General features: G+C 38.9%; 6 protein-coding genes across 7 annotated transcripts; 4 read left to right on the top strand and 2 right to left on the bottom strand.

The window, feature by feature from the left end:
* Positions 1-878: 878 nt before the first annotated feature.
* On the bottom strand, positions 879-4,506 carry LOC113209364 (uncharacterized). Of its 2 annotated transcripts, none has more exons than XM_026426819.2 (7): positions 4,361-4,506; positions 3,426-3,746; positions 2,845-3,080; positions 2,654-2,769; positions 2,368-2,561; positions 2,121-2,280; positions 879-1,991 (listed from the first exon to the last, which is right to left on the bottom strand). In XM_026426819.2, the coding sequence occupies exons 2-7, from the start codon at positions 3,503-3,505 to the stop codon at positions 1,815-1,817; spliced, it is 963 nt and encodes a 320-aa protein (XP_026282604.1). In that variant the 5' UTR covers positions 3,506-3,746; positions 4,361-4,506; the 3' UTR covers positions 879-1,814. The 2 variants fall into 2 exon arrangements, with proteins under 2 accessions (XP_026282604.1, XP_026282603.1); XM_026426818.2 differs by having other exon boundaries at positions 879-2,045; positions 4,361-4,505.
* Positions 4,507-4,587: 81 nt separating this feature from the next.
* Positions 4,588-7,457, top strand: LOC113209357 (protein asteroid). Its single transcript, XM_026426811.2, has 3 exons — positions 4,588-4,885; positions 4,978-5,798; positions 5,879-7,457. The coding sequence occupies exons 2-3, from the start codon at positions 4,980-4,982 to the stop codon at positions 7,412-7,414; spliced, it is 2,355 nt and encodes a 784-aa protein (XP_026282596.1). The 5' UTR covers positions 4,588-4,885; positions 4,978-4,979; the 3' UTR covers positions 7,415-7,457.
* Positions 7,458-7,558: 101 nt separating this feature from the next.
* LOC113209359 (uncharacterized) lies at positions 7,559-11,963 on the top strand. Its single transcript, XM_026426812.2, has 15 exons — positions 7,559-7,783; positions 7,947-8,121; positions 8,206-8,289; positions 8,392-8,514; positions 8,618-8,710; positions 8,787-8,873; positions 9,242-9,334; positions 9,421-9,504; positions 9,669-9,734; positions 9,808-9,999; positions 10,107-10,207; positions 10,293-10,441; positions 10,571-11,227; positions 11,321-11,470; positions 11,554-11,963. Exons 2-15 carry the CDS (start codon positions 7,951-7,953, stop codon positions 11,853-11,855), a joined length of 2,352 nt encoding a protein of 783 aa, XP_026282597.1. The 5' UTR covers positions 7,559-7,783; positions 7,947-7,950; the 3' UTR covers positions 11,856-11,963.
* LOC113209356 (ataxin-7) lies at positions 11,910-18,159 on the bottom strand. Its single transcript, XM_026426810.2, has 9 exons — positions 18,046-18,159; positions 17,811-17,932; positions 17,186-17,254; positions 16,704-16,808; positions 15,441-16,612; positions 14,886-15,365; positions 14,409-14,808; positions 14,183-14,292; positions 11,910-14,105 (listed from the first exon to the last, which is right to left on the bottom strand). Exons 2-9 carry the CDS (start codon positions 17,896-17,898, stop codon positions 13,983-13,985), a joined length of 2,547 nt encoding a protein of 848 aa, XP_026282595.1. The 5' UTR covers positions 17,899-17,932; positions 18,046-18,159; the 3' UTR covers positions 11,910-13,982.
* A 370-nt stretch (positions 18,160-18,529) lies between these two features.
* Positions 18,530-23,258, top strand: LOC113209363 (adapter molecule Crk). Its single transcript, XM_026426817.2, has 7 exons — positions 18,530-18,794; positions 18,947-19,188; positions 19,267-19,389; positions 19,465-19,669; positions 19,744-19,872; positions 20,052-20,153; positions 20,328-23,258. Exons 2-7 carry the CDS (start codon positions 19,154-19,156, stop codon positions 20,544-20,546), a joined length of 813 nt encoding a protein of 270 aa, XP_026282602.1. The 5' UTR covers positions 18,530-18,794; positions 18,947-19,153; the 3' UTR covers positions 20,547-23,258.
* A 46-nt stretch (positions 23,259-23,304) lies between these two features.
* LOC113209362 (uncharacterized) lies at positions 23,305-25,027 on the top strand. Its single transcript, XM_026426816.2, has 3 exons — positions 23,305-23,671; positions 23,994-24,306; positions 24,600-25,027. Exons 1-3 carry the CDS (start codon positions 23,458-23,460, stop codon positions 24,943-24,945), a joined length of 873 nt encoding a protein of 290 aa, XP_026282601.1. The 5' UTR covers positions 23,305-23,457; the 3' UTR covers positions 24,946-25,027.
* Positions 25,028-25,033: the final 6 nt, after the last annotated feature.

The raw sequence follows: 25,033 nt of genomic DNA on the forward strand, positions 1-25,033 counted from the left end.
GGGGGGAGCCCACAGATGGGGTGCGGTCTGGAAAGGAGGGGGTAAACTGCAGCAGTGGAAGTCGTGGTCGCCGACGTCGCGTCGGTCCTTCTGAGAATGGCGAAGGGGTGGACCGAGGGAGAGGAGGCTAGGACCAAGACCCATAGAAATACGCAGTCTAGCCAGGAGCCAGCCAGGGTCTGCCCTGCCATTTAGTTTCAACGCTGGCCATCGTTTGTCTTTCTCTCTGGGACCAGGAAGGACCGAGCTCGACCGGAAATGGAATTGGGAGGCGGAGGGAGGGAGGGCGGTCCGTCATGTCGCGAAGAAGCCTGGTCCTTCCCTCTCGAGTATCAGGGCGGCAGGTTGCAGGCTCCCCTCCTCTCCCAGCCTAAACAGCTTTGTACTTCTCTTTCGTTTCACTCTTTTTTAGCAGATGATACCTTAAATACTTTCACTCAATATAAAGAATACATGAGTTACTTTAAGGTGTCAGCTTGCTTTAACTCTCGATAAGCAGGAAAGAGAACTAAGAGAAAAACCAGAAATCACATGTTTGTGCGCTGGAGGAATAGTGTCCGGCTGGCTCGCTGGCTGAGTGTCACGCCAAGCCCAACAATACTGGGCCGCCGCCGCCAGCCGTCCTGCTCTCCCCGTATATGTCCTCCTCTACGCCACTTGGCCACCAAACATGTTGCAGCTTATGAGAAAAAATAAGAACATAGCCATATTCTTAAATTTGTATCATCTGCTTTCAAGATCGATTCTTGGTTGAGATTTTCTTTCGTTTCCTCTCTTCTCCTCGCTTTGTCACATGACGGTACCCGAAACCGAATGAGGTTCTTAAAGGCAGCCGCTAGAGGCTGGATTGGGTTTAAAAAAATAATTAAATATCGAGGTAATCAAGAGTGTCACTATTTTAATCTGCCAACTTTTGAAGTCACAAGACAGATAAAAACGTCGTTTCTTACAAACTAGCCGCCAACGATGAGCGGGTGAGTAACCCTAATATAAGTATGTGGCACAACACCAAAGCCTCCGTCCACATATATGATGATTGGTAACATGGAGCTCAATGTAAAATTATAAAGCACACAGCAACAAGTTCAGGCCAAAATATTTCGACCGGATATTAGTCATTTAAAATGACAGGTGTATTAAATACACCATACTGGTCTCAGTAAAACCGAATAGTTTACCAAAGGTAAAAAAAGGAATTTAAGACATACCTGGCAAGGGACACAATCATAATTACTTTTAAAGAGATTACAAAAGTGCTAACATAAAAGAACCCACACCTAAAGGTTTCCTCTGAGCAAGGGGAAAATATAGCAACAGAAAATGCTTTAAAGGGGCAGAAAAATACACAAATGCAAGCAAAGAATAACAGCTCCATCTAACAATCTAACACATTATTATAGAATGCATAAGCTACCATAATTAATTTTGAAAAGGCAATATAAAGTATCAGCCACTCGGAGAAATAATATGAAACAATGGTGTTTTGGTTTAAAGAAAGTAAAACATAACTGTGACTGCTTTCAGTAAGTACTTAGGAACACCAAATCAGAAAAAGGGCAAAAACAAAAACAACCTTAGAAGGTGTGTAATTTGTAAGTGCAGCTTGATGGTAAGCATTTCATAGCGGGGGGAGAAGAGCTAGCTCAAACAAGTATGGAGAACATTCATCCAAATCTCATCTACACCATGTTTTAAAATTATGTGAGCATTCACAAAAATAATATAGGTACTTATCTAAAATACTTTCTGTCATTTGGAGCTATAACACTTGTTAAAATATAGAGGTTTCTATAGAATGCATGAAAAAACTCATTTCACATAGACGTTGGTGACCAAAAGTTCATTTCTCGTAGTTCAGATGGCTTCGGTCGAGGTTTTTTCACAGTAGTGTCAGTTCCTGCTTTACCCACTTTAATCAAAGATGCAGCAGATCTTGACTCATGGAGAGGTGAGACATGCTTCTCTTTATCATTTTCAGATTTTTCCAAGGACTGCAAAATCATGGAAGAAGAATTGTTGCGACGAAGACCATCAGGAGAGTTGACCTAATAGGTAATCATATCAACTAAAATGACATCATGCAATAAGTTAAAATGTAAGAATTTGAAGTTTTGATTTACCTGCTTGCTTTGAAGGCTGGCATTATTGTTGGTGTCAGCCAGATCTGATTGGCTCTCACTTAGGGTTTCTCGATGTACTCCCAACAAACCAGCCACTAACCAACCACCGGTAAATTTGGAAGACTCTTCAGAGGACTCAACAAATGCCCCTGTAAAATACCTGAGGGAAAGTAAAATGTTATATTAGAAAAAAGAATAAAAATAAATACAATCAATACATGACAGGGGTATAAAAAATATTACTAACCTATTTTTTCTATGGATTTGAGGAGTTGAATCTGGTGTTGATAATGGACTTGCAGGCAATGATTTACTTCCTCGTCGAACACGTTGTTTCAAGTACGGGATCTCAGATTCACCAAATTGATCCCGGTCACTTTTTTCGGTGGATAGTTTGGTAGGACGTCCAATGAAGCGGTCAGCTATCATTTGCTGGGCTACCTAAAATCACATAGATAGACATTGATTAGGACACAATTTAGAACAACACAAGGAATTAAAGACAAGTCACAGAAATTTAAGGTTGTACTCACCTGGACCACCGAGTGTCCACATTGAGCAGCCTCACTTTTAAATCCATCATCTGTCCCAAAAGATTTAATCGGCTTAGGCCCATTTTTGATTTCATTCTTGTTGAAACCAGTTACATCTGCAAGTGTTTAAGATGCATATTTAGATTTAGGGCAAAACAAAACTTTAACATCTTGCTGCAAATAACACTTACCCATACTTTTTCCCTCTCCTAAAAATTTTAGGCAGGGTTGAGTGTGCTTGCTAATAAGTGGATTAGATGCAGAGCCCCCAGCATCTGAGATGTTGCCAAGAGACACTTGGTCAGCTGCTGCACTAACTGAAGGACCAGCAGAAGTTGCAGTAGTCTTTGTTAATTTGGAATATGGTATGTAGAAAAATGAGTCATCCTGATTTGGTGGTGAGAGAGTGCTTATCTCAGTATCAAATCTGAAGAAAAAATAAATAAAAACAAACTTGATGCTTTCAGAGAACAGCGGTTGAAGGGTCTGTTCCTTGGTCAACCCCTTCCATCCCTTCCCTCAGTTGTACAGCTCATTTTTATCACATGTCTACAAAATCAATACTGTAATACTGTATTGGCTCCAATATAAGCCACACTGCAAATTTAGGGGGGAAATCGAGGGAAGGGTACCAAAAGACTCTCGTAAAAAAGTTTCTTGATTACAAGCCACACCCTTGTTTTATATCAGAGACAATCGGCAAAAAGATGTGGCTTATAATTGAGTAACTATGGTATTAATGTATCAGAATTGAAATAAAATAAAACCTCACCCTTCATGGTTTCTTGACCTCATCCACTGAGGGATTGAAATGCTCTGAGATATTGAATGGTCTGAGTCAGTTGAATCCATTTTCTTTTGGATTGGATTGGAAAATATTCAGACAAGAGAAAAAGTTCGGGTAGATAGATTTTTTTTTATGTAGCATATACAATTTGATATGCAAAGTTAAATTGATTTAGAGCAAGAAAGTAAAAGAAGTTAACACAGAAATTAAGAGAGAGTATGAGTGAAAGAGAAAGACTAGAGAAATCACTCGTCCTAGGGAATCAAAGCAAGATTCCTAAGAGTAGGGTTTCGCCTTTCTACTATTCTGTAAGGAAAACAAAAAAACAAAACAATGATTAGTTACAACTTTGTGTAAAGTAAGGCAATTTATCCAATTGTTATTGTTACTTTTGATTAAATAGCTAGGGAAAAAAGTGTCTTTAAAATTAGTAGAAATTTTCAAATAAATAAAGTGACAAACAACTTTTCTACAAGCTAAAGAAGAAAAACAAACTTTCAGATGCAAACTGTGAGTGTTATGACACAGTTAGGGAACCACCTGACATGAATTGACCCAAACCAAGAAAATTGGCAAGAAGTTTTAAGCGAAAAGTAACAAGGCTTAAAGTACATTGCCTAGGAAAGGAGTTGGACACTGAAATCAAATTAACCAACTAGGTGTGAAGCGAATAGCCACTTAAGACAGCAAATTGACAACATCAATGCATACATAATATGAAAGTTATGGAGAAGTAGAAACTTCATTCAACACATAAACATGAACACATCAGCCTGACCTTCCTAAAATGAGTCACAGCTGATTGCTTTGGTCGTCATTAGTTAGGCTAGGGGCACAATAGCACTTTACCGTTCACTCCGTCGAACCCACATAAAAACAAACCTCTACTCAAGAAATCTAATTCGCAATTGGTAACTTACTATAAACTGCTTCTGAATACACGGCCGTTGAGAAATTTCACCCATCTCGTAAAAAAGTATCAAATATTGTGTGTTCTTGTTCCCAAGATTCGATCTAAAACTCCACGGCCTGCTTTGTGGTGGGTGTCCACCAGAACGTCAGGTTGTAAGTTTCACACTTGTCCAACACATTAAATTCAATTGGATTCCGTTTTATCAGTTATACAATATGAAATATGATTCAGATGATTATAAATTCTTTAATACTAAGATTTATTTTGTAAAATTTTGAAAAAAACTAATTTTTTGCTAGTAATTTGCGTAAGTTTTGTGAAATGGAAAAAAACACATGTTGGCCAGTCTGTAATCATTTTTTCTAGGTTATGATTTCCATTTTCTTCATGCTGGGATACATGTCTGCTGGAACTCAATCAATCAACAAAGAATTGAGTTTTGAGTTAAACACCTATGCTGAAATGCATTTGAACGTGTAATTTCAATTTCCTTCTCTTTAAATTTGTTTTTTCTTTAAGTGACATTTCTCAGGTACTTTGAATAATTAACTTGAAGGTTTGTTATTATCTCAGTGTACTTTCAGTCTAGCAGGTGGATTACATGTTTGCCTTTTTTTCCCCCAGAAATGGGGATTAGGGGATTGACCAGTTATATCTCCCAAAATGCTCATCGGTTCCATCTGGTTCATCGACTTCAAGATTGCATTTTAGTTGTGGATGGCTGCAGTCTTGCTTGTCAGCTGTACATTAATGTTTCTGATTGTAACAGTGCTTTTGGAGGAGACTATGACAAATATGCTCAGACTATTCAGGACTTTTTTTCACTCTTAAATAAGTGTAATGTTACTCCTTTAGTAGTCATTGATGGTGGTTATGAGGCACGAAAATTGAAAACAGTATCGCAGCGGATGAAAAATAAGTTGCACAATGCTAAATCTTGCAATCCAGTTAATCAGTCAGCAGCAACAGTTTTTCCCTTGTTCATGATGGAAGTTTTCAAGCAAACACTGCGAAGTTTGGGAGTCCAGTTTGTACAAGCTGACTTTGAGGCAGATTTTGAAATTGCTGCAATTGCAAGAACCTTGAATTGTCCGGTCTTGAGTTATGATTCTGACTTTTATGTCTTTGATGTTAAATATATTCCATTTTCAACTCTAAATCTGACACTGTCCAAGGCAAGGTGCAATGGTACTGTAAAATATTACCTTGGTTGTGAAGTTTACAGTGTTGACCATTTCCTCGCAAATTTTGGTGGACTTGATAAATCTCTTCTTCCATTAATGGCAACTTTATTGGGAAATGATTATGTTTCACTGTCACAATTCAAGAAATTTTATAACCACGTCAAGTTGTCAAAGAGTAAAACAAAATCCAAACAACAGAGGAGAATAGCAGCAATATTTGAATGGTTGAGGAAAGAAACATTTGAATCGGCTGTGACAAAGGTACATTTCTTTTTTTGCAGTGAAGTATTGGCAATAGAAGCATTCTACTGTTATTTTGAATTGTTTCTCTCGTTTTGCAGATATTGAGCCACCTGAGAAAGAAGGATCGCTTTCATGTGAAGAAACAAATTGAGCTTTCAGTATCCGGTTATGGTGGAAGTCAAAGCGAGCTATTAAGTTACTTCTCTGTGGAAGTTCCAGAGATGGATAGCAATATCATAGATAGTTCAGCAAATATTTTCAATAATGATGACTCTTCTCATACTGATGATTCTTCCGGAGAATCTGATAGTGCAGAAGATGACAGTGATGAAAGCTCAGATGAAATTATTGCTTCAGAAGGTGAAGAAGAAATTGAATGTCATGAACCCAACCTAGGCAGCAGCTCAACTTTTCCAAATTGGCTAAAAGAAAAGTTTCGAAGAGGTGAACTTCCTTCATATGTGTCTGACATTTATCACCTGCATATTTATTTCTGTCAACCCCAAGTAGAAGATTTCTCTGTGTCAGACTCCCATACTATAAGTTTTCCCATATTAAATGTAATTTGTGGACTCCTATTTAGTAAGGAACTAGACCATGAAACACCTCAAAGAGAGCGTAAATTTGTTTGTTTTTCAAGAAGCCTGGGCTTAAAACATCAGAAAGTTTTTCTCCAACCACTTTCAACCCTCCCATGTCTGCCATGCTTTCCACCTTTGTCATGTCTTCTTGATATATCTCTTTCTGTTAGAGAACAAGTATTGTACAACACCCTTGGAATTCATGTTGAGGAGGAAATTGCTACCATAAAGTCCTTTGAGGAAAAGTGGAGGCTCTTTGCTATGGCACTAGTTTTTTGGGCTCGGTCTACAACATATCCAAATGTCACCAATTGTCATTTACATGCAATAATAATTGGAATGATAGCTTTAGGTGTTGTAGACAAGAAAATAGGCCGTGTTCGAAGTCAGAATAAAGCTCTAAAATTGAATGCACAAAAGAGTGGACGAACAGAATGCAATTCAATGCTCACAGCTCCTGTTGAGTGTGACGCTCAACTTGAATTAGATTCTTGTAATGAATTGGGAGATAAGACAGGTGATAATTACAAAGAAATGATATCAAAGGTGACTGAAAGTGATTGTTTGAATCTTGTAGAGTTTCTCTTACAATTTCACAAAATGGATGGGAAGTTAAAAGGTAGTCCTCGTCTTTTTTCCCCTCTCATTGTGCATTTATTTGCACAGCTGCAAACGTGTTTATTGCAAGTGATGACACTCAATTCAATCTTGGGATATCCAGTTCCTCAATGCCAATTAGCAGAAACCTATTCAGGCACAGTGGCTTATCAAGCCTTTGCAAACCTGAATAAAAGGAGTGATGTTAACGGTTTTATTAAAGCACAAATGATTAACTCCCCCTCAGTTTATCTTATTTATAAGGCTTTATTGGATAAATTTCTGTTTCTCTTACCAAATATACCAGTTTTGTTAAGAAAAGGAAAGAGAAAGAGCAAGCGAAATAACAAACGGTGTGACAGCGCTACATCAGATCATGAAGTGGGTGGCCCCGACGAAGAGCCAGAGCAAAACCTTGACATCAATAATAAATTTTCAATATTAAGTGTAATGTGAACTCCTGTGTTGTAAGTGTACAATAAACTATTACTCAAAGGCTTGTCTTGTTGGTGTTTTTAATTCTCCTGTCGTTAAGAAATTCATTAAAATCTTAACTTCTACCTTTTGAAAATCTATTTCTTTGTGATTCCTCCTATTTCTTTATTTTATCTTTATTCCATTTTATGCTAGTCTTGTGTTTAGGTTCTTATGTCTCCTTCTGCTTTGGCTCTCCCTCTCCTTCTCTGAGTTTGTTTGGCAACACTGCAGTGTACCCTGCCAAAAAAGTATCCTGAGGCTTGACTGCCTGCCTGAGACCCACAACAACAAGCAAGCGCGCGCCGAACAGGTAGCCGGTCTTTATCTTCGTGATTTCTTTTTAGTTGTGTATGTGTCAGCAGTTTCCCTTGAAAACTTTTTGTTTCCCCATTCACGTTTGTTATTACAATTGATTTCTGTTCGCTTTTTTGTCTAAATAACTTGGGTTTGGATGCCTGTAAACGCCACTGGATTCTGGCCTAACCTGCAAAACCTTCTTGTGTATCTTAAGAATTATGGAGGGCCTGGAAGATCAATTTCCCTCTGAAGATCCCCAAGATGATGATGAACAGATTAAATTGCAAGCCACTATTAGTTCTATTTTAAACTCTTCTTTAGAAGACAAGGAAAGCTCTGCACCCAAGTCTTCAGTGGATGGGAACAGCAAAGAAAATCTCCTGGGACTGGTAAGGAAGTGTTGTGTGATTGGTTGATTATTAACTCTCTATAGTGTTAAGATGATTCTTCCATGAATGCTTTTTATTCTCAAGGATGGCGGAACATTGCATGGCAACCTCGATAAAACAAGCGATGGCAAGACCACTTCCCTACACGTCGATGAGTTGCAGAACAAAGTAAGTGTTTTGAATTCCTTCCTCATCTCTTTTTTTATTTAAGTTTTCTATTCTGAACACGATCACGACTTGAGTCAAAATTTTATTTCTATTTTTTTTTAGGAGGTACCTACAGTGCTGTGTGAACAAGATACTGAAAATGACTCCGAGTTGACTAGTGAGATGCCTATTATGAGTATGAACGAGAGAGATGCTTCACCAATCACTCAACAGCTTCAGGGAGAGGTACCAACAGAATCTTCAATCTCTAATATAATTTTGATTGATACAATCTCATCCTTTTACTATGGAACAGTAAATGACTCCTTCACTGATTGTTTTTGTTTAGGAGATGGAGCACACTGAAGCTGAGGAAAATTTTAACATAATTGAGAACAGTGAACTGTCACCAGGCAAGAAGCAAGGAGAACTTTTAATGAAGGTTGTCATTCTAATATGTTTTTGTAGTTAATGCAAAGACTGTATTTCCTAACAAATGTAACTTTCATACTATGTAGGTGCTGGACCACGCAGTAACCAAGGAAAACGTTGCCAGCATAACGGAGACAAGGCAGACACCTCCTAAAAAGAGAGGGAGATCTTTGGTTAGTATTTTATTTTATTTATTACAATAAAACGGTTCAAGGGGTAAGACCCTGTGGTGGAGATGGTAAGAGATGTCACATAGAGGTTGACAGAGCATGAATTGCAAATAGAATATATAAATAAAAACACAAAAAGTTTATGGAAAATAGAACAAGTTTTTAGAAGATGATTTCCTATTAACTGGGATAAAGTCTTCATTGAGTTCATGTAGACTTGGAGTTGTTCAGTACAGAAAAGAAGTATATGCATCTTAATGTTTGTTGAATCATGTTTCATATGATATCTAAAGAGATTTTTATAAGGAAGTATTCACATGTAATAGAATTTACTCTAGCAATACTTATTAATTTTCATTTGAATTTTTCAGCCAGTTTTTGAGGAAGATAATTCAAGTGTCATTCAAACGTGTCTGAGAGATGGCCCCTCCCCTGAAAAGAAACCAAGACCAGCTTCTATTGGGGTGTGTTATCTAAAAAATCTTTTTTTTTTCAGTGTTGTGTATTTATTTATGTACTTCAGATGATAACAGTAACTTTTCTCATTTAGCCTGAAAAGGGGTCAATTTTAAATAGTGACAAACAGAAATCCAAACTGCCCTTTCAGAAGAAACGAGGCAGATCGTTTAAAAAGGTAATTGGACACATTTTTCATTTATCGTAATTATAACCCCAAAGAGCAGAGCTCCATAACCGGGGTGGTTTATTTTAAATTGTATTTATATCTGTCTACGTCTCCATTAGTAAAATGGAATACTGTTGGTTTACCAATTGCAATTTTATTATTCTTCTTTCTAGGTTGAAAATTTTGGTGAAGAGAATGAGGATGTTGATAAAAGGAAAAGTCTGAGGGCACCCTCTAAGGTCAGCATCATTAGTGCTTTCTTTGTTATCAAATTGATAGTACAATAAAGTAATCTGTTTCTGTCAATTGCAGTGTGTCCAGTACAACGAGGTTGATTCAAGCCCAGAGAAAGATGATAGGGACACAATCTTGGAAGATAATGTTTCTAAAATGAATAAGAAGAGCATTACCAATCTAACTCCAAGAGAGGAAAGAGAGACCAAACAATCCAACCCAAAGAAACCCTATTTCAGAACACCCAATATCAGAACACCCAAAGGAATGGTAAATATCAAAGATAAATTATAAAAAGTTATAAATTAGTTGGTAAGTCTTATTGTTTATACCCTTGACTTATTTGAATATGTTCTCTTTTAACCCTACTATCCTAGGAAATTGATGATTCATTTTTTCTGCCTGAGGGTTGGAGCTTCTATGCCAAAAAACGCTCTGCTCCTGCAAACAATAAACACTTTGACATCTACTATATTACGTAAGTATACAGAATTCTTGTTTATGTTTCAGTTTCTCTCTCAGACAATGTAAATAGACTCTTTATTCATTTTGTTAATTATCAGACCACCATGCCCGTATCATAAAAAGATAAGGTCACGTCAAGAGCTTGTCGCTTATTTTACTGCCAAAGGACTAGACTATGATCCATTGCAATTTTTTGACAAAAATAAAATGAGGGTTCTACTAGAGAAAGGAATCTTGAAGTATCATGGTATGTTTATGTTATCTAACAACAATTTAAATTATAATGTGGCTTTGCACCTATTGTCATGTACATCTTAACTTGTAGTATTGTCAGTTTTTGTGCACTAATTTTGATTGTTTTTGAAACAATTGATAGATGAGAACACTGTCATACTACCTTCTAACCAAGAAGTCCTTGCACACCTACCTAAAAAAGCTCCTATGAGAAAGGAAAATAATCAAGACCAAACCATCAAAACTGAGGATGAGGATGTACTAAGTCCTGCAGCAAAGAAGGAGACCAAACAGTCCAAGGAAAGTTTCAAAAACCTTATGGTTGATTCTAAGAAAAATACAACTAAAATATCTTTTCCAAAAATGGAACCCCTATCTCCCTCTGCCAAATCTCAAGTCCGAGATAAATCCCCCTATGTAACCGAAGAAAAAACAGAAGATAAGCCTGGAAGTCTTGCCACCCCTCCTAAGAAAAAAGTGGGAAGACCTCGCAAAAAAGTTCCATTGGTTCCAGAAGTTGCTACTGATGTAGAAGAGGAAGAATCTGTTGGAGATAAAGCAGTGGAAGAAAAGCCTGTTGAAGAAAGAGTCAGGATTAGATCCAAACCTCCTCGAAAAAGTCCTTACTTTACATCCAGTTTTAATGGCTTAGTGCAGTCAAAAAGCCTTGCTGGGTTGAGGAGAGAACGGAAAAACTGTGTTGCGCCACCTAGATCTCCCTATAATCTTATACAAGAGGATCTGTTTCATGATCCATGGCAAATGTTAATAGCTACAATTTTCTTGAATGCCACAAGTGGTAAGTTACCTGTGTATTGTCTTGCCCTAACACCAAATTTACTCTTGCCTGATGTGCAGGTATGATTTTTTTTTTTTTCCCTTTTTTATCTAGGTAGACTTGCTATTCCATTGGCCATGGAATTCTTAAAGCGATGGCCTACCCCTCAACTTGCTTGCCAGGCAAAAGTTGAGGAGATTTTAAATATAATTGATTCGCTAGGGTTTGGGCGAACTCGTGCTGCAGTAATCCTCAGATTTTCACGTGAGCAACCATTTATAATCTCATATTATTTAATTTAGGAGATCTAGCTTTGTGAAATTATCACTATAAATTTTTCTTTTCAGATGAATACCTCACCAAAGATTGGACACTTCCAAATGAACTTTATGGTATTGGGGACTATGGCAACGATTCATACAGAATATTCTGCATGAAGAATGAGTGGAAGAATGTCAGGAGTGATGATCCAATGCTTATGATGTATTTAAACTGGAGAAGGGCAACTGAACATCTGAGAAAAAGGTTTCTACAAGCTGACACATCTGTGAATTCTGAATCTGTAAATTCATCTGAGAGTTCAAAAAAAATTTTACGACCAAGGGTTCCAACGCCTTCCCCCAAAAGACGAAGAGGAAAGGGAAAGTAGGAATGGGGATGTTTGTGTTTTGAAAGCATGTGTTAAACAATTTTAAACCTGAAATTTTACCCAAATTATTTTATTTTCTTTGAACATTAAAAAATATTTGTAGAAGAATTCCAACAACAATTATTAACATAGCTTCCTGCCACAATTTTACCCATTATGATTTGGTCCCAAACAGTCATTATTGTTTGGTGACAGCAAATGATTAATGCTTGAGAAATGTTTAATCAAGAGTAGTATTGAGAACTACTCTCACAGTTACATGAGGTAGTGATCAAAAATTGAAAACTTGCACAGCAAGATTTTACCCTATGTTACAGTAACAATTGAATGAAGACTAACATATGCTACCAGTCAACCTGAATACATGTAACATCTTGTGACTAACATTTAAATAAGTTAATGTTCCTTTTCTTCTATTCTCATAGTTCTCTATCAATACAATCCATTGATTGAGGATCACAGATACAGCAACAGTGAAGAGAGTAAAGCACTGAATCTTCAAAACTTAAAACTTTCAAATTTGCTTGCAATTCTATACCTATACAGTACTTGTAGAAGAATTCTTTCCATTCACTGAGCCAAAATAGTCAAGCAATGGAGACATACATACAAGCCAGTTCTAAATTTCACAAAAAAAGAAAAAGAAAAAACATTAAAGCAGGCTTTAATCAGATGATTCAACCATGATTGCAACATGGTGAAAACTTAAAACTTGACCCTTACCCTGAGAGAGGTAAAATAAAGATGCGAAAGTTCTGAAGGAAAGGAAAGATACCCTAAGGCCCACCTCAGTTCTTACCTCTGACTAGCTGCTTTGAGGAGTTAGAATTTTGATTCTCAATATGAGAAATACAAAAATATTAATCACAGCTACTAGAAGAGTGACTTATCACATACTGAACAAAAAACTTCTCCAGCTTACACAAGTATATAATGGGGTTCAGCAACAACCTAATAATTTACACATACATTAATGACAAAGAGAGGCTCACAACCATATCAAAATTACTGATATACTATGGGGTTAACAACATTGAACAGAATGAGCAAATTGTCACAAAAGTGCTGAGACACCACCAGAAGGAAAACAGGTGGTTGGGAAAAATTAAGTAAGGATACAGATGATTAGTAACAATTTACCTAGACCTTGAAGGCATAGATCAGACACAACACTTCCTGTTCCAAACAAATAATTTAGAATGATGAATGAATTTCAAAGACAATGATGTGAAACATTTGAGTGACACTGTTCCTTTGTGTAACTTACAACACTAGGTAGATTCAATTCGTAACAATCTGCAGAACAGCAAAGAGTAGGCAGTGAATAAAGGATTTCTATGAAAATCAGAGACAACAAAAAGAAACAGAACAGAAATATTTAAGAATACTGGTGTGGACATAAATAGGGATCCTTAATGATCTAAGGAAATCTTGCAGGTACACGGTATGTAAATCAATCCACTTTTTAAAAGAAGATGACAGAGACTTAACACATTTACACACCTCTTGTGATTTAGAGCTATACTGAATAAATAGATTAACAAATAATTTCATAGCAGCAAAACACTTAAATTGTAACATTTAGAACACAAGCACAGACACAGTAAAGACACCAAGGCATTACCTAACAATGTGTTAAATTACTACATTTAATTTTTTCTCTAGATATTTGGGAAAAGATTTAGTAACAGCAAACAGTAAAGTCAGCTGATATTCATCAATCAAAAATAATTCCCTTCACCAAATTTAATTTCTTCTTTCCGCAGAAATATTTTAAACCTGATTTACTACTTTAAAAGCAAATCAGACCATGGATTGGTCATATCGTAAACCAATGAGCTCAAAAGAGAAACCAGTACAAAAATACAAGAAAGCAGCCCAAGTAACCCAATAGAACACGAATTAGTGGCTCTTCACAATCATGTACAAATGAAAAAAATAATTTAAAAATGCAAAGAAAATCACTGTAAATCCCAAATCATAAAAAGCTGGGTTATATGACCCCAAACGGATTTAAGATCAGTGAACAAATGTGATGCCTTGATACTTCCGCTGTCTGCGCCTCCGTCCAGATATGGAGGAAGAATGCGGCAAATGAGTCGGTACACAAGCAGGAGTCGGCCTGTGTCAGGATTCCGCTCCTGATCCATCTTGGTATTGATGAACGAATAATGTGCGTCCACCCCCACCAGTACTCAAAAGTTTTAAGGTTCCACCTCCACCCTTTTGCAGCTGTAGTTGGCTCAATACCTGAGAATGCAGAAATTCTATGAGCAAAACATGTGTACGTAATCAAACACAATCATTCATCTCAGTAAAAAAGTTACCTGGGAATTTATTAAAGGAACTTGTTGAAAAGTGACAGGTGTAGAAGTAGTTAAATAAGTTATTTGCTGCGGCATTGTAGTAGGAACGGATATCCTCATTCCCTGTGGTACTGGGTGAAAAACGACAAAGCAAAAATGTTAGAATAGCAAGCCAACATACACATATTCTTACTAAAAGATTCAAAATAGTGTAACAAATATAATACAAGACGGAAATAAAAATTACTTTTTTCACTCCCAATTGCCAATGACCCATCGGCAGTCATTGCCTGGGGAGCAATCTCTGTGGCACTGTTCCCAGACTTCTGATTTCTTTGAAGTCTTTGTTGGCTTTCTCTATTAAGAACACTCTTAGGTGAACACAAATTTGTAAAAACAGACTTCAGGTTTGATGCTGAAGATGATGTGTTGATTCCAGAGCTCTGAAGAGATGGGTCATTTAAGGTAGACATTGATGAGTGTGATGAAGTTGAGTCTGAGTGTGACTGGGAAACACTGGAGACATGACTCATTGGTGCAGACTTTGCACCTTTAACCAATGACAACCGAAACCCAGCTCGCATTGACTCTAACTCGCGCTGGACAAAAAACATGCCAGAGCTCTTGCGACCTTGAAATAGGCAGGTCTGAAATGAAGACATAGATACAGAGGTAAAGTATTTGTAAAAACATTCAGAATTGAGGAAAATATTTGATATCTTACCCGTAAAGGTTTGGGTGGAAACGCTGAATGTTTAACATTGAACTGTTTTCCTTTATTGAGTTGTAAGCGATTCACTGCACGGGCATTATTTCGGGGGGCTTTGGAGCAGTCTTCATCTGTATTGTCTGGCGGGCGAGGGGTATGACTTGGACTAAGGCTTGGTAGAGCTACATTCAGCAGAGGTGAGCTCAAATGAGGAGATAGTGTAACCATACTTTCAGGAGCAGCAGAAAAAGCAGAATCAGGAGGGGGATATGGTGGATACTGATAAGAGGGGAGAGGAATTGGTGGACTTGTTGAAGTTGAGGGAGTGCACAGAGCGACTACTTCATCTTGGGTGTTATGGAAGACATTCTCCAGAGGGCTCGTGGCTTGACTTGATGCTGGACTGGCGTAAGGACTACTCACAAAGGAACTATTGCTAGGATCACTGGGGCTGTGAAGACGTTCTGAAATTTGGGGGCTCATCGAAAAATCATCCTGAAAATAGATTAAGGGTAGACATGTATTCAAATTGAAAGATTTTCGGAAACAACTGATACGGCAGGAAATTACCTGATCTTCCCTAGATTGGCGTTGATCTTCCTTAGCTCGCTTGTGTTCACTTAAAAGTTGGTCAAATGGTTTGCTCCTTCCAACCACAGCCCTTCTTAAAGCCACAGAATGTACTTTGCACGTAAGAGATCTCACACAAAATTTATTAAAATAATCACACCATACTCCACAATGACGATCAGGATCATACTGTGTGGGAGCAGCTTTTCTTTCTCTAAATTTCCTTTTGCGAGATAACACAGGCATATCTGTAGCAGACTGATGGCGTTCCGGTGTTAAATTCTCTGGAGTTAAAACTGGAGGAGAGAGTGTGGTACTGCCTATAATAGGAGCAGCAGGCACAGGGTCTCTTTCTTGATGAATGAGAGGCCTAAGCAGACTTGCTCCTGGAACTACACTTGGAGTTACATCATTGCTACGTTTGAGCAGACTTTTCATTACAGGTTTAGCTGCCACTCTCATATCAGGTTTCAGTATACTGTCACCCTTTTTAGAATTAATGTCAGATATAGCTAGCTCAACGCTTTTGATTTTGTCTTGCAAGGCAGCAGCTTTTTCACTAGCAGCGACTTTAGATAATAGTTTTTCACTAAGAACAGATTTAACACTGATTTTTTCACCTGATCTTGACAAGTGACGATCAGTAGCAAAGGCCTTGTTTTCAGGAGAAGCATACACCTTTTCATTAGAAATAGGTTTAGAGGGCTGCTTATCACCAAGTTTTTTAGAAGATATAGTATCTGCCTGTTTTGAATAACTATCAGGCACAACTTTTGAAAACTTATCAGATTCATTTTTAACTACAGGTTTATCAAGAAGTAATGATGCACCAGCAGCACTTTTCTCAGGTGGCACTTTCACTTTTTCATTTATAGTTCGTGGGGGCTTATCGCCCATAGACTTTCCAAGGAACTTTTCACCGCTTTTTTGTGATGTCTTTTCACTACTTGAGTATTTACTACTAAGCTTTTCACTTGGGGAATTTGGCAACTTTTCATTAGATGTCTTATTTGAATGCTTTTCATTCAATATGAGTTTGGTCATTAGCTTTTCATTAAGGACATGCTTGGCTGAAGTTTTGTCTCCAATGCCCTTGATTGATGGGCTTTCAGACAGCTTGTTTAACTTCTCAGGTGAGATCCTTTCTGGTACCAATTCTTTGTGTCGTAATCCTGTGAACATTTAAATGTTTTTGACAGTTGGGATGAATAAGTAATAGAGTAACATATGACATCGGCAAGAGGCAAAACAGCATTAGCTTACGCATGTGATTAAGTAGACCCTGTGGTTTAACCAAAGCACTGCATTCACTGCATACCACAGTGCAAAAACAATCTGTTTCTGGGAATAAGCCAAATTTCTGCATGTCTGTAAATAAAAAATAGATGACTTAGATCTAGAACTAAGAGAATTTGTACTAAAGTACCTTAAACAACCTACAACTTCACTGGGTGATTCCAAAACCAATTCTGACATGTACTAAGTAATTTTAAGTTCCATCTTGATTGCTAAGTTTGAGTCGAATCAGTAAATTTCACAAACATATGCAGCAAATCAAGACACATAAAATATCAAACATCATGGTCAAAGAGAGGAAACCAAGCACACGACTGGTAATGTGAATCCATGATGTAAGATATATTGTGAACATAATGTTTACTGAACAAAACTACATACACAGTGTGGTTGTCAAAGTTACATTTTTGTAATTCTTCCGTTTATTTTTCTTTGGTGTGTGTGTTTACCTGAAGAGTAGAGCCGCATGGCGTCAGAGCTTTTCCTACGTCCTTCATTTTTCTCTTCTCCATCTCCATCTAGAAATGTACATTAAGTTGAGGTAAGTACATAGCACGGTTTTCAAAACATTATGTAGGGTGGGGAGGAACAAGAAGAGAACCTAAGTTGACTAGTCTGTGGGAATTACTCAACAGGCTTAAACAGAATGACGGGTATTCATGTAATGGTTCAAGCCAAAAGAAGGGTAATTGTTTAGAGTGGAAGCATTTAAAATAATAAAGATATGGTAAAATAAGAAGATATAGCATTTACAAACATTAGGGGTTAAAATGTTTACATTTTCATGACTGGAGTGAAACTGCATTTCAGGAGAAGCAGAAACATCTTAACGAGCCCAATTGATGGGAATGCTCTGGACAAGACTTTAAGTGACATGGTTAGATATTAATTTAACTGTGACATTTGATATTAAAATGGAAGGAAATGTGTTGGTAACAATGATTATTGCGGTTCATTGAGCTTGTCACCAAATGGCACATGAGCAAACGTGACTTTCGAGGGCATTTCCACTGTAAACTGTGCACCTCCGAAAGATTGAATTCGAACCACCAAAGATTTGGTGTTCAAACCAACCTGAATGGGAGAAATCCTCTGTATATTCTGACCAAGTAGACCAAGAAAGTCCGAAAAAATCGGACAAGCTCTTCCTACTTGACGCCATGTTAGACGATTACCCCACTGCCACTGCTGGAAACCTGCAAACGACCGAAGTGAAATGGAAAATACGTAGTTATCGGTGCGAACGCAACTTGCGAACATAACATTGATTGAAATGCCAGCATCAAAGACTTCTAGCGGTACTGTTTACTTGCAGAACTAAGGAATAATTGGAATATTTTTTTAAAGATTCCATCCAAGTCAGGAAACTGAAGTAAAGCAGAAGCAGCAGAAGTTTCACTAACAACTTCTAAGATATTAGCGATTTTAGAAAAAAAGGCCAATCGACGCAAAAATACGAGATTCTATAAATAAAAAGAATGGTGAAAGTGGATTTAAAAAATATTAAACGGTACACCAGTTGAAGAAGGCCGGTAGCCGAATTTTTCCTATGTGACTTACCCTATTGAACGAAAAATCGCACGACACACAGTTACGAGAGAAATCGGAAACTATTCCTTAACAATAGAGAGGAATCGATTAAATATACTTATATTGGTACTTTATGACTTTATAAATTGATTCTCAAGTGCTGTCATTTCTCTTACACAAATGTCAGAAATGTTGTAAGCCGCTCCAAACTATGAACCTTCTGCTCGATTTCTCATTCCGGTGAAAATAAGCTGCATTCTGGAATCACACAACACAGGAAGCTGCGGGTGCGAAGTGGGGTGGGGAAAGCAGTGATCTGATCACTTTCAGAAGTAAACTTTGTATTTTCACCTCAAAATAACTCAGAATCATGGTGTTTTCAATGCAGCTGCACCGTTGTCATTGCATGTAAAGTGTATCGTTGTTGTAAAACTCAACGTCCCTCTGCACGTCTCTCTCTTACGTACTTCGTCTGACTGAAGAGGCACCCCGTCATTGACACTCTATTGAGGCTCTCATTAGTGAAGTGTACGTGTAAACATTTGGCCATTTGAGAAAGATTTTCTGAAAATAAACACCTTTAGTCTTGCATCCGAATAAACACTTCTAATTAATGCATTGTGAAGCAAACGTTAGTTTCTTTCATCACTAAATGAAGGCAATCCTCCCTTTCATTGCAGGTGGTTTGGTTATGTGTACCTTATAATGGTATTGTGACAAAGTTCTGTTTTTCGAAGCATTTCCTGGGACTTATGAAGAAAAATGGTCTCTTAAAAAAATAGAAGCATGTTTTCATGCTGTTATTAATGGTGCCTGTTACATCATTTATTTTACTGCACCTCAAGACAGACTCATCCTGGAAAATAGTGTAACAAATTTGATTTACAATGGCTGCTACGTTTGAGCCGTATGACAGAGATAGGTATGTTAATGTTCTGCAACAGCACAATTAATCATCACATAAAATACTTAATCTTTCTTCGTTTTGTTTGGATTGCAGTTGGTATTTTGGCCAGATGTCACGTCAAGATGCCACGGACCTCTTGATGGGAGAAAGAGAGGGAGGAGTTTTTCTTGTTAGAGATAGTAATTCTATCCATGGAGACTTTGTTTTGTGTGTACGGTAGGTTGTCTGAATGTAGTCAGACTGAGGTCGAACACAGTTAACTAAGTCTCACAAACATGTTTTATGTTTCAGGGAAGACAGTAAGGTCAGCCATTACATTATTAACAAATTGCAACAAGGAGATCAAACAAGGTACCGCATCGGAGACCAAACATTTCCAGATCTTCCCAGTCTGTTATCATTCTACAAACTCCATTACCTGGACACCACACCTTTAATAAGACCAGCTCCTCGGCGAATTGAAAAAGTCATGGCAAAATATGACTTTGAAGGCAGTGTAAGTATACTAGTCTCATAATGAGTTTTCAATTAACTTTACAATTCCAGTAATTTTTGTTTTCCTATTCATAGGATCCAGATGATCTTCCATTTAGTAAAGGAGAAGTCTTGACAATAGTTCAAAAGGATGAAGATCAGTGGTGGACAGCAAGAAATAGTGTGGGCCAGATAGGGTCCATCCCAGTGCCATATGTTCAAAAGGTAGATAACTCGGAAGATAAACATATTTTCTTTCCTCTTTACCTATACTAGTGCACAAAATTCAAAATACATACCGGTACATTAATGTGTTTAGGCTTATTGAAAATATTTTTTTCTTAGATAATCTTATTTATTTCTTTTTTGTTCATTCTTTCTTTCTTTCTTTCTTTCTTTCTTAGTATGAAGAAAATCAGTTGGGTGATGGTCAGAGACCAGGATCTGGGGGAGGCAATCCTATCCCTGTTCAGCAAGAAACCACAATAAAAAGAACCAACATTCAGGTGAGAAATTTACTTTGACATAGTCTTCCTCTCAACTTTTGATAAGAGTGGATTACTGACACTTATTCTTCGGTTATTGAGTGTTATGACATTCATGTATATGAATTTTGAGGTGATCTTAAAGACAAGATTCATTCTGTTTAAATTTAAAACCTATTTGGTATTTTGTTTCAGCGAAAACTTCCTGCCTTTGCCCGTGTGAAGCAGGCACGAGTTCCAAATGCATATGACCGAACAGCCTTGAAGTTGGAAGTTGGAGACACTATTAAGGTTACTAAAATGAACATTAATGGTCAATGGGAGGGAGAATTAAATGGAAAAAAGGGCCACTTTCCTTTTACTCATGTTGAATTTATTGATAAAGAGGTGGAAGATGGCAATGAAGATAGTTAGCTTACATAAGTATCATTCATTCACTCATTCATTATTATTAAATATTGATCCTTGGGGACAAATATTCAAAGCAATTCAGTCATAGATTTTTAGCCTGAATTAAATTTTGATATTTGCTGTGAAAGTAAGATCCAGCAACAAGTCAACCACAGATGTGGTAAATAGGCAAGGAATTAGACTTTGCTTCAATGCTTGATGTGTTGAATTCAATTTCTGTACACCTTGGTGAGGTTACAGATTATCTGAAGCTCGTATAGGACTGGGGGGAGATTTATTTCAGAATCCTCTCAGTTATCCTTATTTTAAACATGGAGAGAACTGTAGTAGGAAAAATATGATAGAAAATGCAATTAATTTTACTCTGAATCAATGTGAGGTAATCTATTAGTAAGGAGTGGTGGTATATACTATAACAAGACAAACACTGCTTGTGTGCATATCAACGTAAGGGGCTGTGCGTGTTTTCAAAGTTAGTATAACATTGCCTCTTGATGTGAAAGTAATTTTCCATCTAATACAGCTGATGAAGTGATCGTCTGTTCTAAGACAATGTATTTATTCTGATTGTGTCATTTGTAATTTATTTATGGGCCATAAATGAAAAACATTATTGGCGGTTGATAGCAATTTAGTGCGATTGATATTTTAAAGGGCCTCAAGGTGCACTTTGGAAGTCTATCTTGAGGTGTATTTTGAAAACATTTTATCCAAGTTTGCTGCCTCTTGTATCAAATTTTCATAGGTTTGAGATTTTAATGTCTTGGTAAAGATTGACAAGTCTGATTAATTATTTGAATGATTTTCCTGTGTGCGTCTGGGAAGTATTAGCTGTGTGAGGCAAGTGCCAAATGAAATTTTAAAGAGTTCTGTAAATATGCTTATTTCTGAAAATATTGTCTAATCTCTAAGTTGATTTTGAGGTGATTATTTCTATCATTGTGGAGATTTTTACTCTGTTTGACCTATACCTCAGTACTCGGGTCTAATGAGCTATTACAGTGGTTGATGAACCACCAAATTAATTTTAAATCTATTTCTCATGAAGTATTTCTGAATTTCTACTTGAAATTGTGTCTTTAAATTATCCTACCAGTGCTAGAACCAGTATAAGAATTTAAACAGTTGGCCTAGGGTACAGTGATAGACAGGCTTCTATTTTACCAGTAGTGTATTTGAAGATAATTTTGTATCTTTTTATGAATGGAAGAAATTAGTTTGATTTGATTCTCGTTTCAGTGTGATATGAAAACATCATCCTTTCCTCCTTTTTTATAGTAGATAATTATGCCTATACATCTAAGTCTTGTATGTCTCCCAGTGATTTTTCTGTTCTCATCTTTACTTTATTTTCAAATCTGCGTTTCAAGTCTGAATACACACTGTACACTTCTATTCTGTTCTCATTCTCAGCTTATTGAAAATGAGCAAATGAGTTGCAGTTGCTTTGGTGAACTGTTGGACATATATTTCCAGCTCTGCATTATATTTAAACAGTTTTGGGGACTGTCTAAAAATATAGCTTTCCATAATTTATTGCAGTACAGGACACCCATTTGAGTAAAATGTAGTATCTTGTGAAATGTTATACAGGGTGGCCCGTTTGGGCCACTGTTTCTGTAAGTATGCAACATATTCTATTTCAGCTGAGCGAGGGCAAGAGGTGTGGTGGGGCTACTCCCCACTTCCCCCTTGCCTGTGCCCAGCTGAAGTAGAGTGGGTTGCGGGCCACCCTCTACAGCTACAGCTATGCATTGTCAATAAATTTCTTTACAAATGTGCGCTTGGTGTGTGAAAGATAAATATGATAATACACTGGTTCCTTCGTATTATATTATTCCAAATTTGCATTTCATTACTGAATGTAGGATTAGGATTATTCCTCCTAAAGTATTTGTGTATTTTCACACAATGTGATTTTTTATACTTGTGAAACTTAATTCAAATCAAAACTTTTGTTGTGATCGCAAATAAGGAAGGTAGCCAAAGGCAGCTCTCTTAGATTTGAATCTAGATTCTTGATTCCATAAAATATGTGTAGTGTGACCGGAGGCTTTCTTGATACAGACTGGAATTAAATACTGAGTATGTGACTGAATCATGCTGATGTAATTATTTTTTTCTTGTGTCTGTATATTAGTACAGAAAAGTATTACCATAAATGGAATATTGATCTGGTGACCAGCAGCTGAAAAGTTTTAGTTTGAATTCTGTTCAGGTGGTTACTACAAACCTAAATCTGTCAAAAACATATTTTCAAAGACAGTTTTGACTGCTTCCGTTTTCGTGATTTTTTGACTGTTTTCAAGATTTTAGTCAATCATAAGATCTTTGTTTGCAATAAAATGCAATGCAATCCACAAATTGAGATTAAAGGAAGAATTCACTCCATAGTTGCCCAGATCTAAAGCACTGTGCTCTATGATAAGACAGTTTAAATTAGGGCCCTTGGTTTTTGCTATGTAAAAATCTCGGCGCTGGTTGTGTAAATGATTGTGATCATATCAAAGATTGGCATTTGCTTTGATCGTGTATAATTTTTGCCAGATTTACTAGAATTAAGTAAAGAAGGTACGGCCTTATTTTGTTTGGCGCACAATTTTTCACAGTTTGTAAAAATTTTGCGAAGACTGGAATGAAAGTACAATGATGCGTATTTTGTGAGCAGGTGATTGTAAAAAAATTAAATAAATAAATTGTAATGGTTCAATGGTACACTCCGCCAGTTCGTCGTGTCCCCTCCCTCCTCGCCGAGGCACATGGCACATTGGCCCATTTCCACTGTTGTCCTCGTCATCGTTTCGGCCGTTCTCCCGACGCTGCACTGGCGCAGCACTGCTCGCTGCAGGTGCGAACGGGCGGGACGCCGTCGAGCTGAGCTGTTAGTAGTCGGCGGACTGGGCTCAGCCTGACGATGCCGCTGGCGTCGACCTTCCTCGCGGCCAAGGCGCTGGCGCTGTCGCTGCTCAACCTGTCGGCCAGGGTCACGGACAGCCCGACGGCGGGCGCGACGACGGCGGGGGCGACCGCCGGCAACGGCTGGAGCGCCGTCCTGGACAAGTCCTTCGACATGTACTCCAACATGAGCCGGTCCGGGTCGGAGGAGGCCTCGCGGGCCATCTTCCCAGGTAAGCTCCCTCTTCTGATGGCGTTCGACAGGACGGTCCGCGGTCGGTCGCGGCGGGTTGGTTTAGGGACCGCGCACTAAATACGAAATTTTCAGGTGTAGGGTACTTTTTTCACGGACCTCCATTCGAGTTCAGGGATCGGAGCGGAAGCTTTTTAGACGCTATGATAAAGTTACCCCACCCGAAAAAAAATTATCTACGGGGATACAATTATCATGGCCTCCCAAACACTTCCGTTGGCAACGCTGAGTTCAAATGTGGCGCCGTAATAAAAACACCCCACCCGTCGAAAATGACGTTCGTCTGCTTGTCCACAACACAGGGACGCTGTGGTGCGGCCAGGGCTCCAACGCCGCGTCCTTCGACGAGCTGGGCGTGTTCGCCGGGCCGGACCGCTGCTGCCGGGACCACGACCACTGCCCGGACTTCATCGCGCGGCACGAGACCAAGCACGGTCTGTTCAACGACCACCACTCGTCGTCCGCGCTGTGCGCCTGCGACCACAAGTTCCTGCAGTGCCTGCGCGAGGACGGGTCGGTGATCGCGCGCGAGGTGGGCCGCCTGTACTTCGACTTCCTGGAGCCCGTGTGCTTCACGTACGACTACCCGGTGCTGGGCTGTCGCCGACGAGACAAGTAAGCAAGGGGTACTTTTCTCACGGTATTCGAATCGAGTTCAGGGATTTTAATTTTCCGCGGTCAAGTATTTTTGGGAAATTGTTCAAGAATTTTTTCAATTCGAATGCTTCCTGCGAAGTGAAATTTTCTGCAAATATTTTGGATTTTTCCATTTATTTCTCGAAAAAAGTAGAGACTGAAAAGGGCGGCATGTTTCCTTCCGGTAGAGACGGTCTTGGGGACTGTCTGAACAGCACCCCGCTGCTAAAATGAGATAAGTACCCTCCGTTAACGCCCTGCCCTCCGTCCAGGACCGGCCGCAGGGCGGGCGGCGACGGCCGCTGCGTGGAGTACGAGTACGACACGTCCAGGGCGCCCGAGTGGCACTTCGAGGACTTCCCCTACCACTACGGCAGCCGGGTGGCGGCGGGCGAGGTGAGCGTGGCGGCCGAGGGCGCGGCGGCGCTCGCGGGCCAGGAGCGGCCCGACGTGGCCGCCAACGGCGAGGACGCCGAGCTGTGGAACGCGCTGCTCATGAACAGGCACGTGCGCTTCGGCAGCAAGTTCCGGGCGGCCGGCGACCAGGACGAGCACCGCGGCGGCCCGTGGGAGAGCGTCATCGGCGAGCAGGTCTTCCCCGGGGCCGACGGCGGCTAGCGCCACCCGCACGGCGGCCAGCACCGCGACGAGCACGGCGGCCAGCACGGCGACGAGCACGGCGACGAGCACGGCGACGAGCACGGCG

Source organism: Frankliniella occidentalis, unplaced genomic scaffold, assembly GCF_000697945.3.
Source record: "Frankliniella occidentalis isolate FOCC.00 unplaced genomic scaffold, Focc_3.1 Scaffold89, whole genome shotgun sequence".
In the NCBI taxonomy this organism is placed as follows: Eukaryota; Metazoa; Arthropoda; class Insecta; order Thysanoptera; family Thripidae; genus Frankliniella; species Frankliniella occidentalis.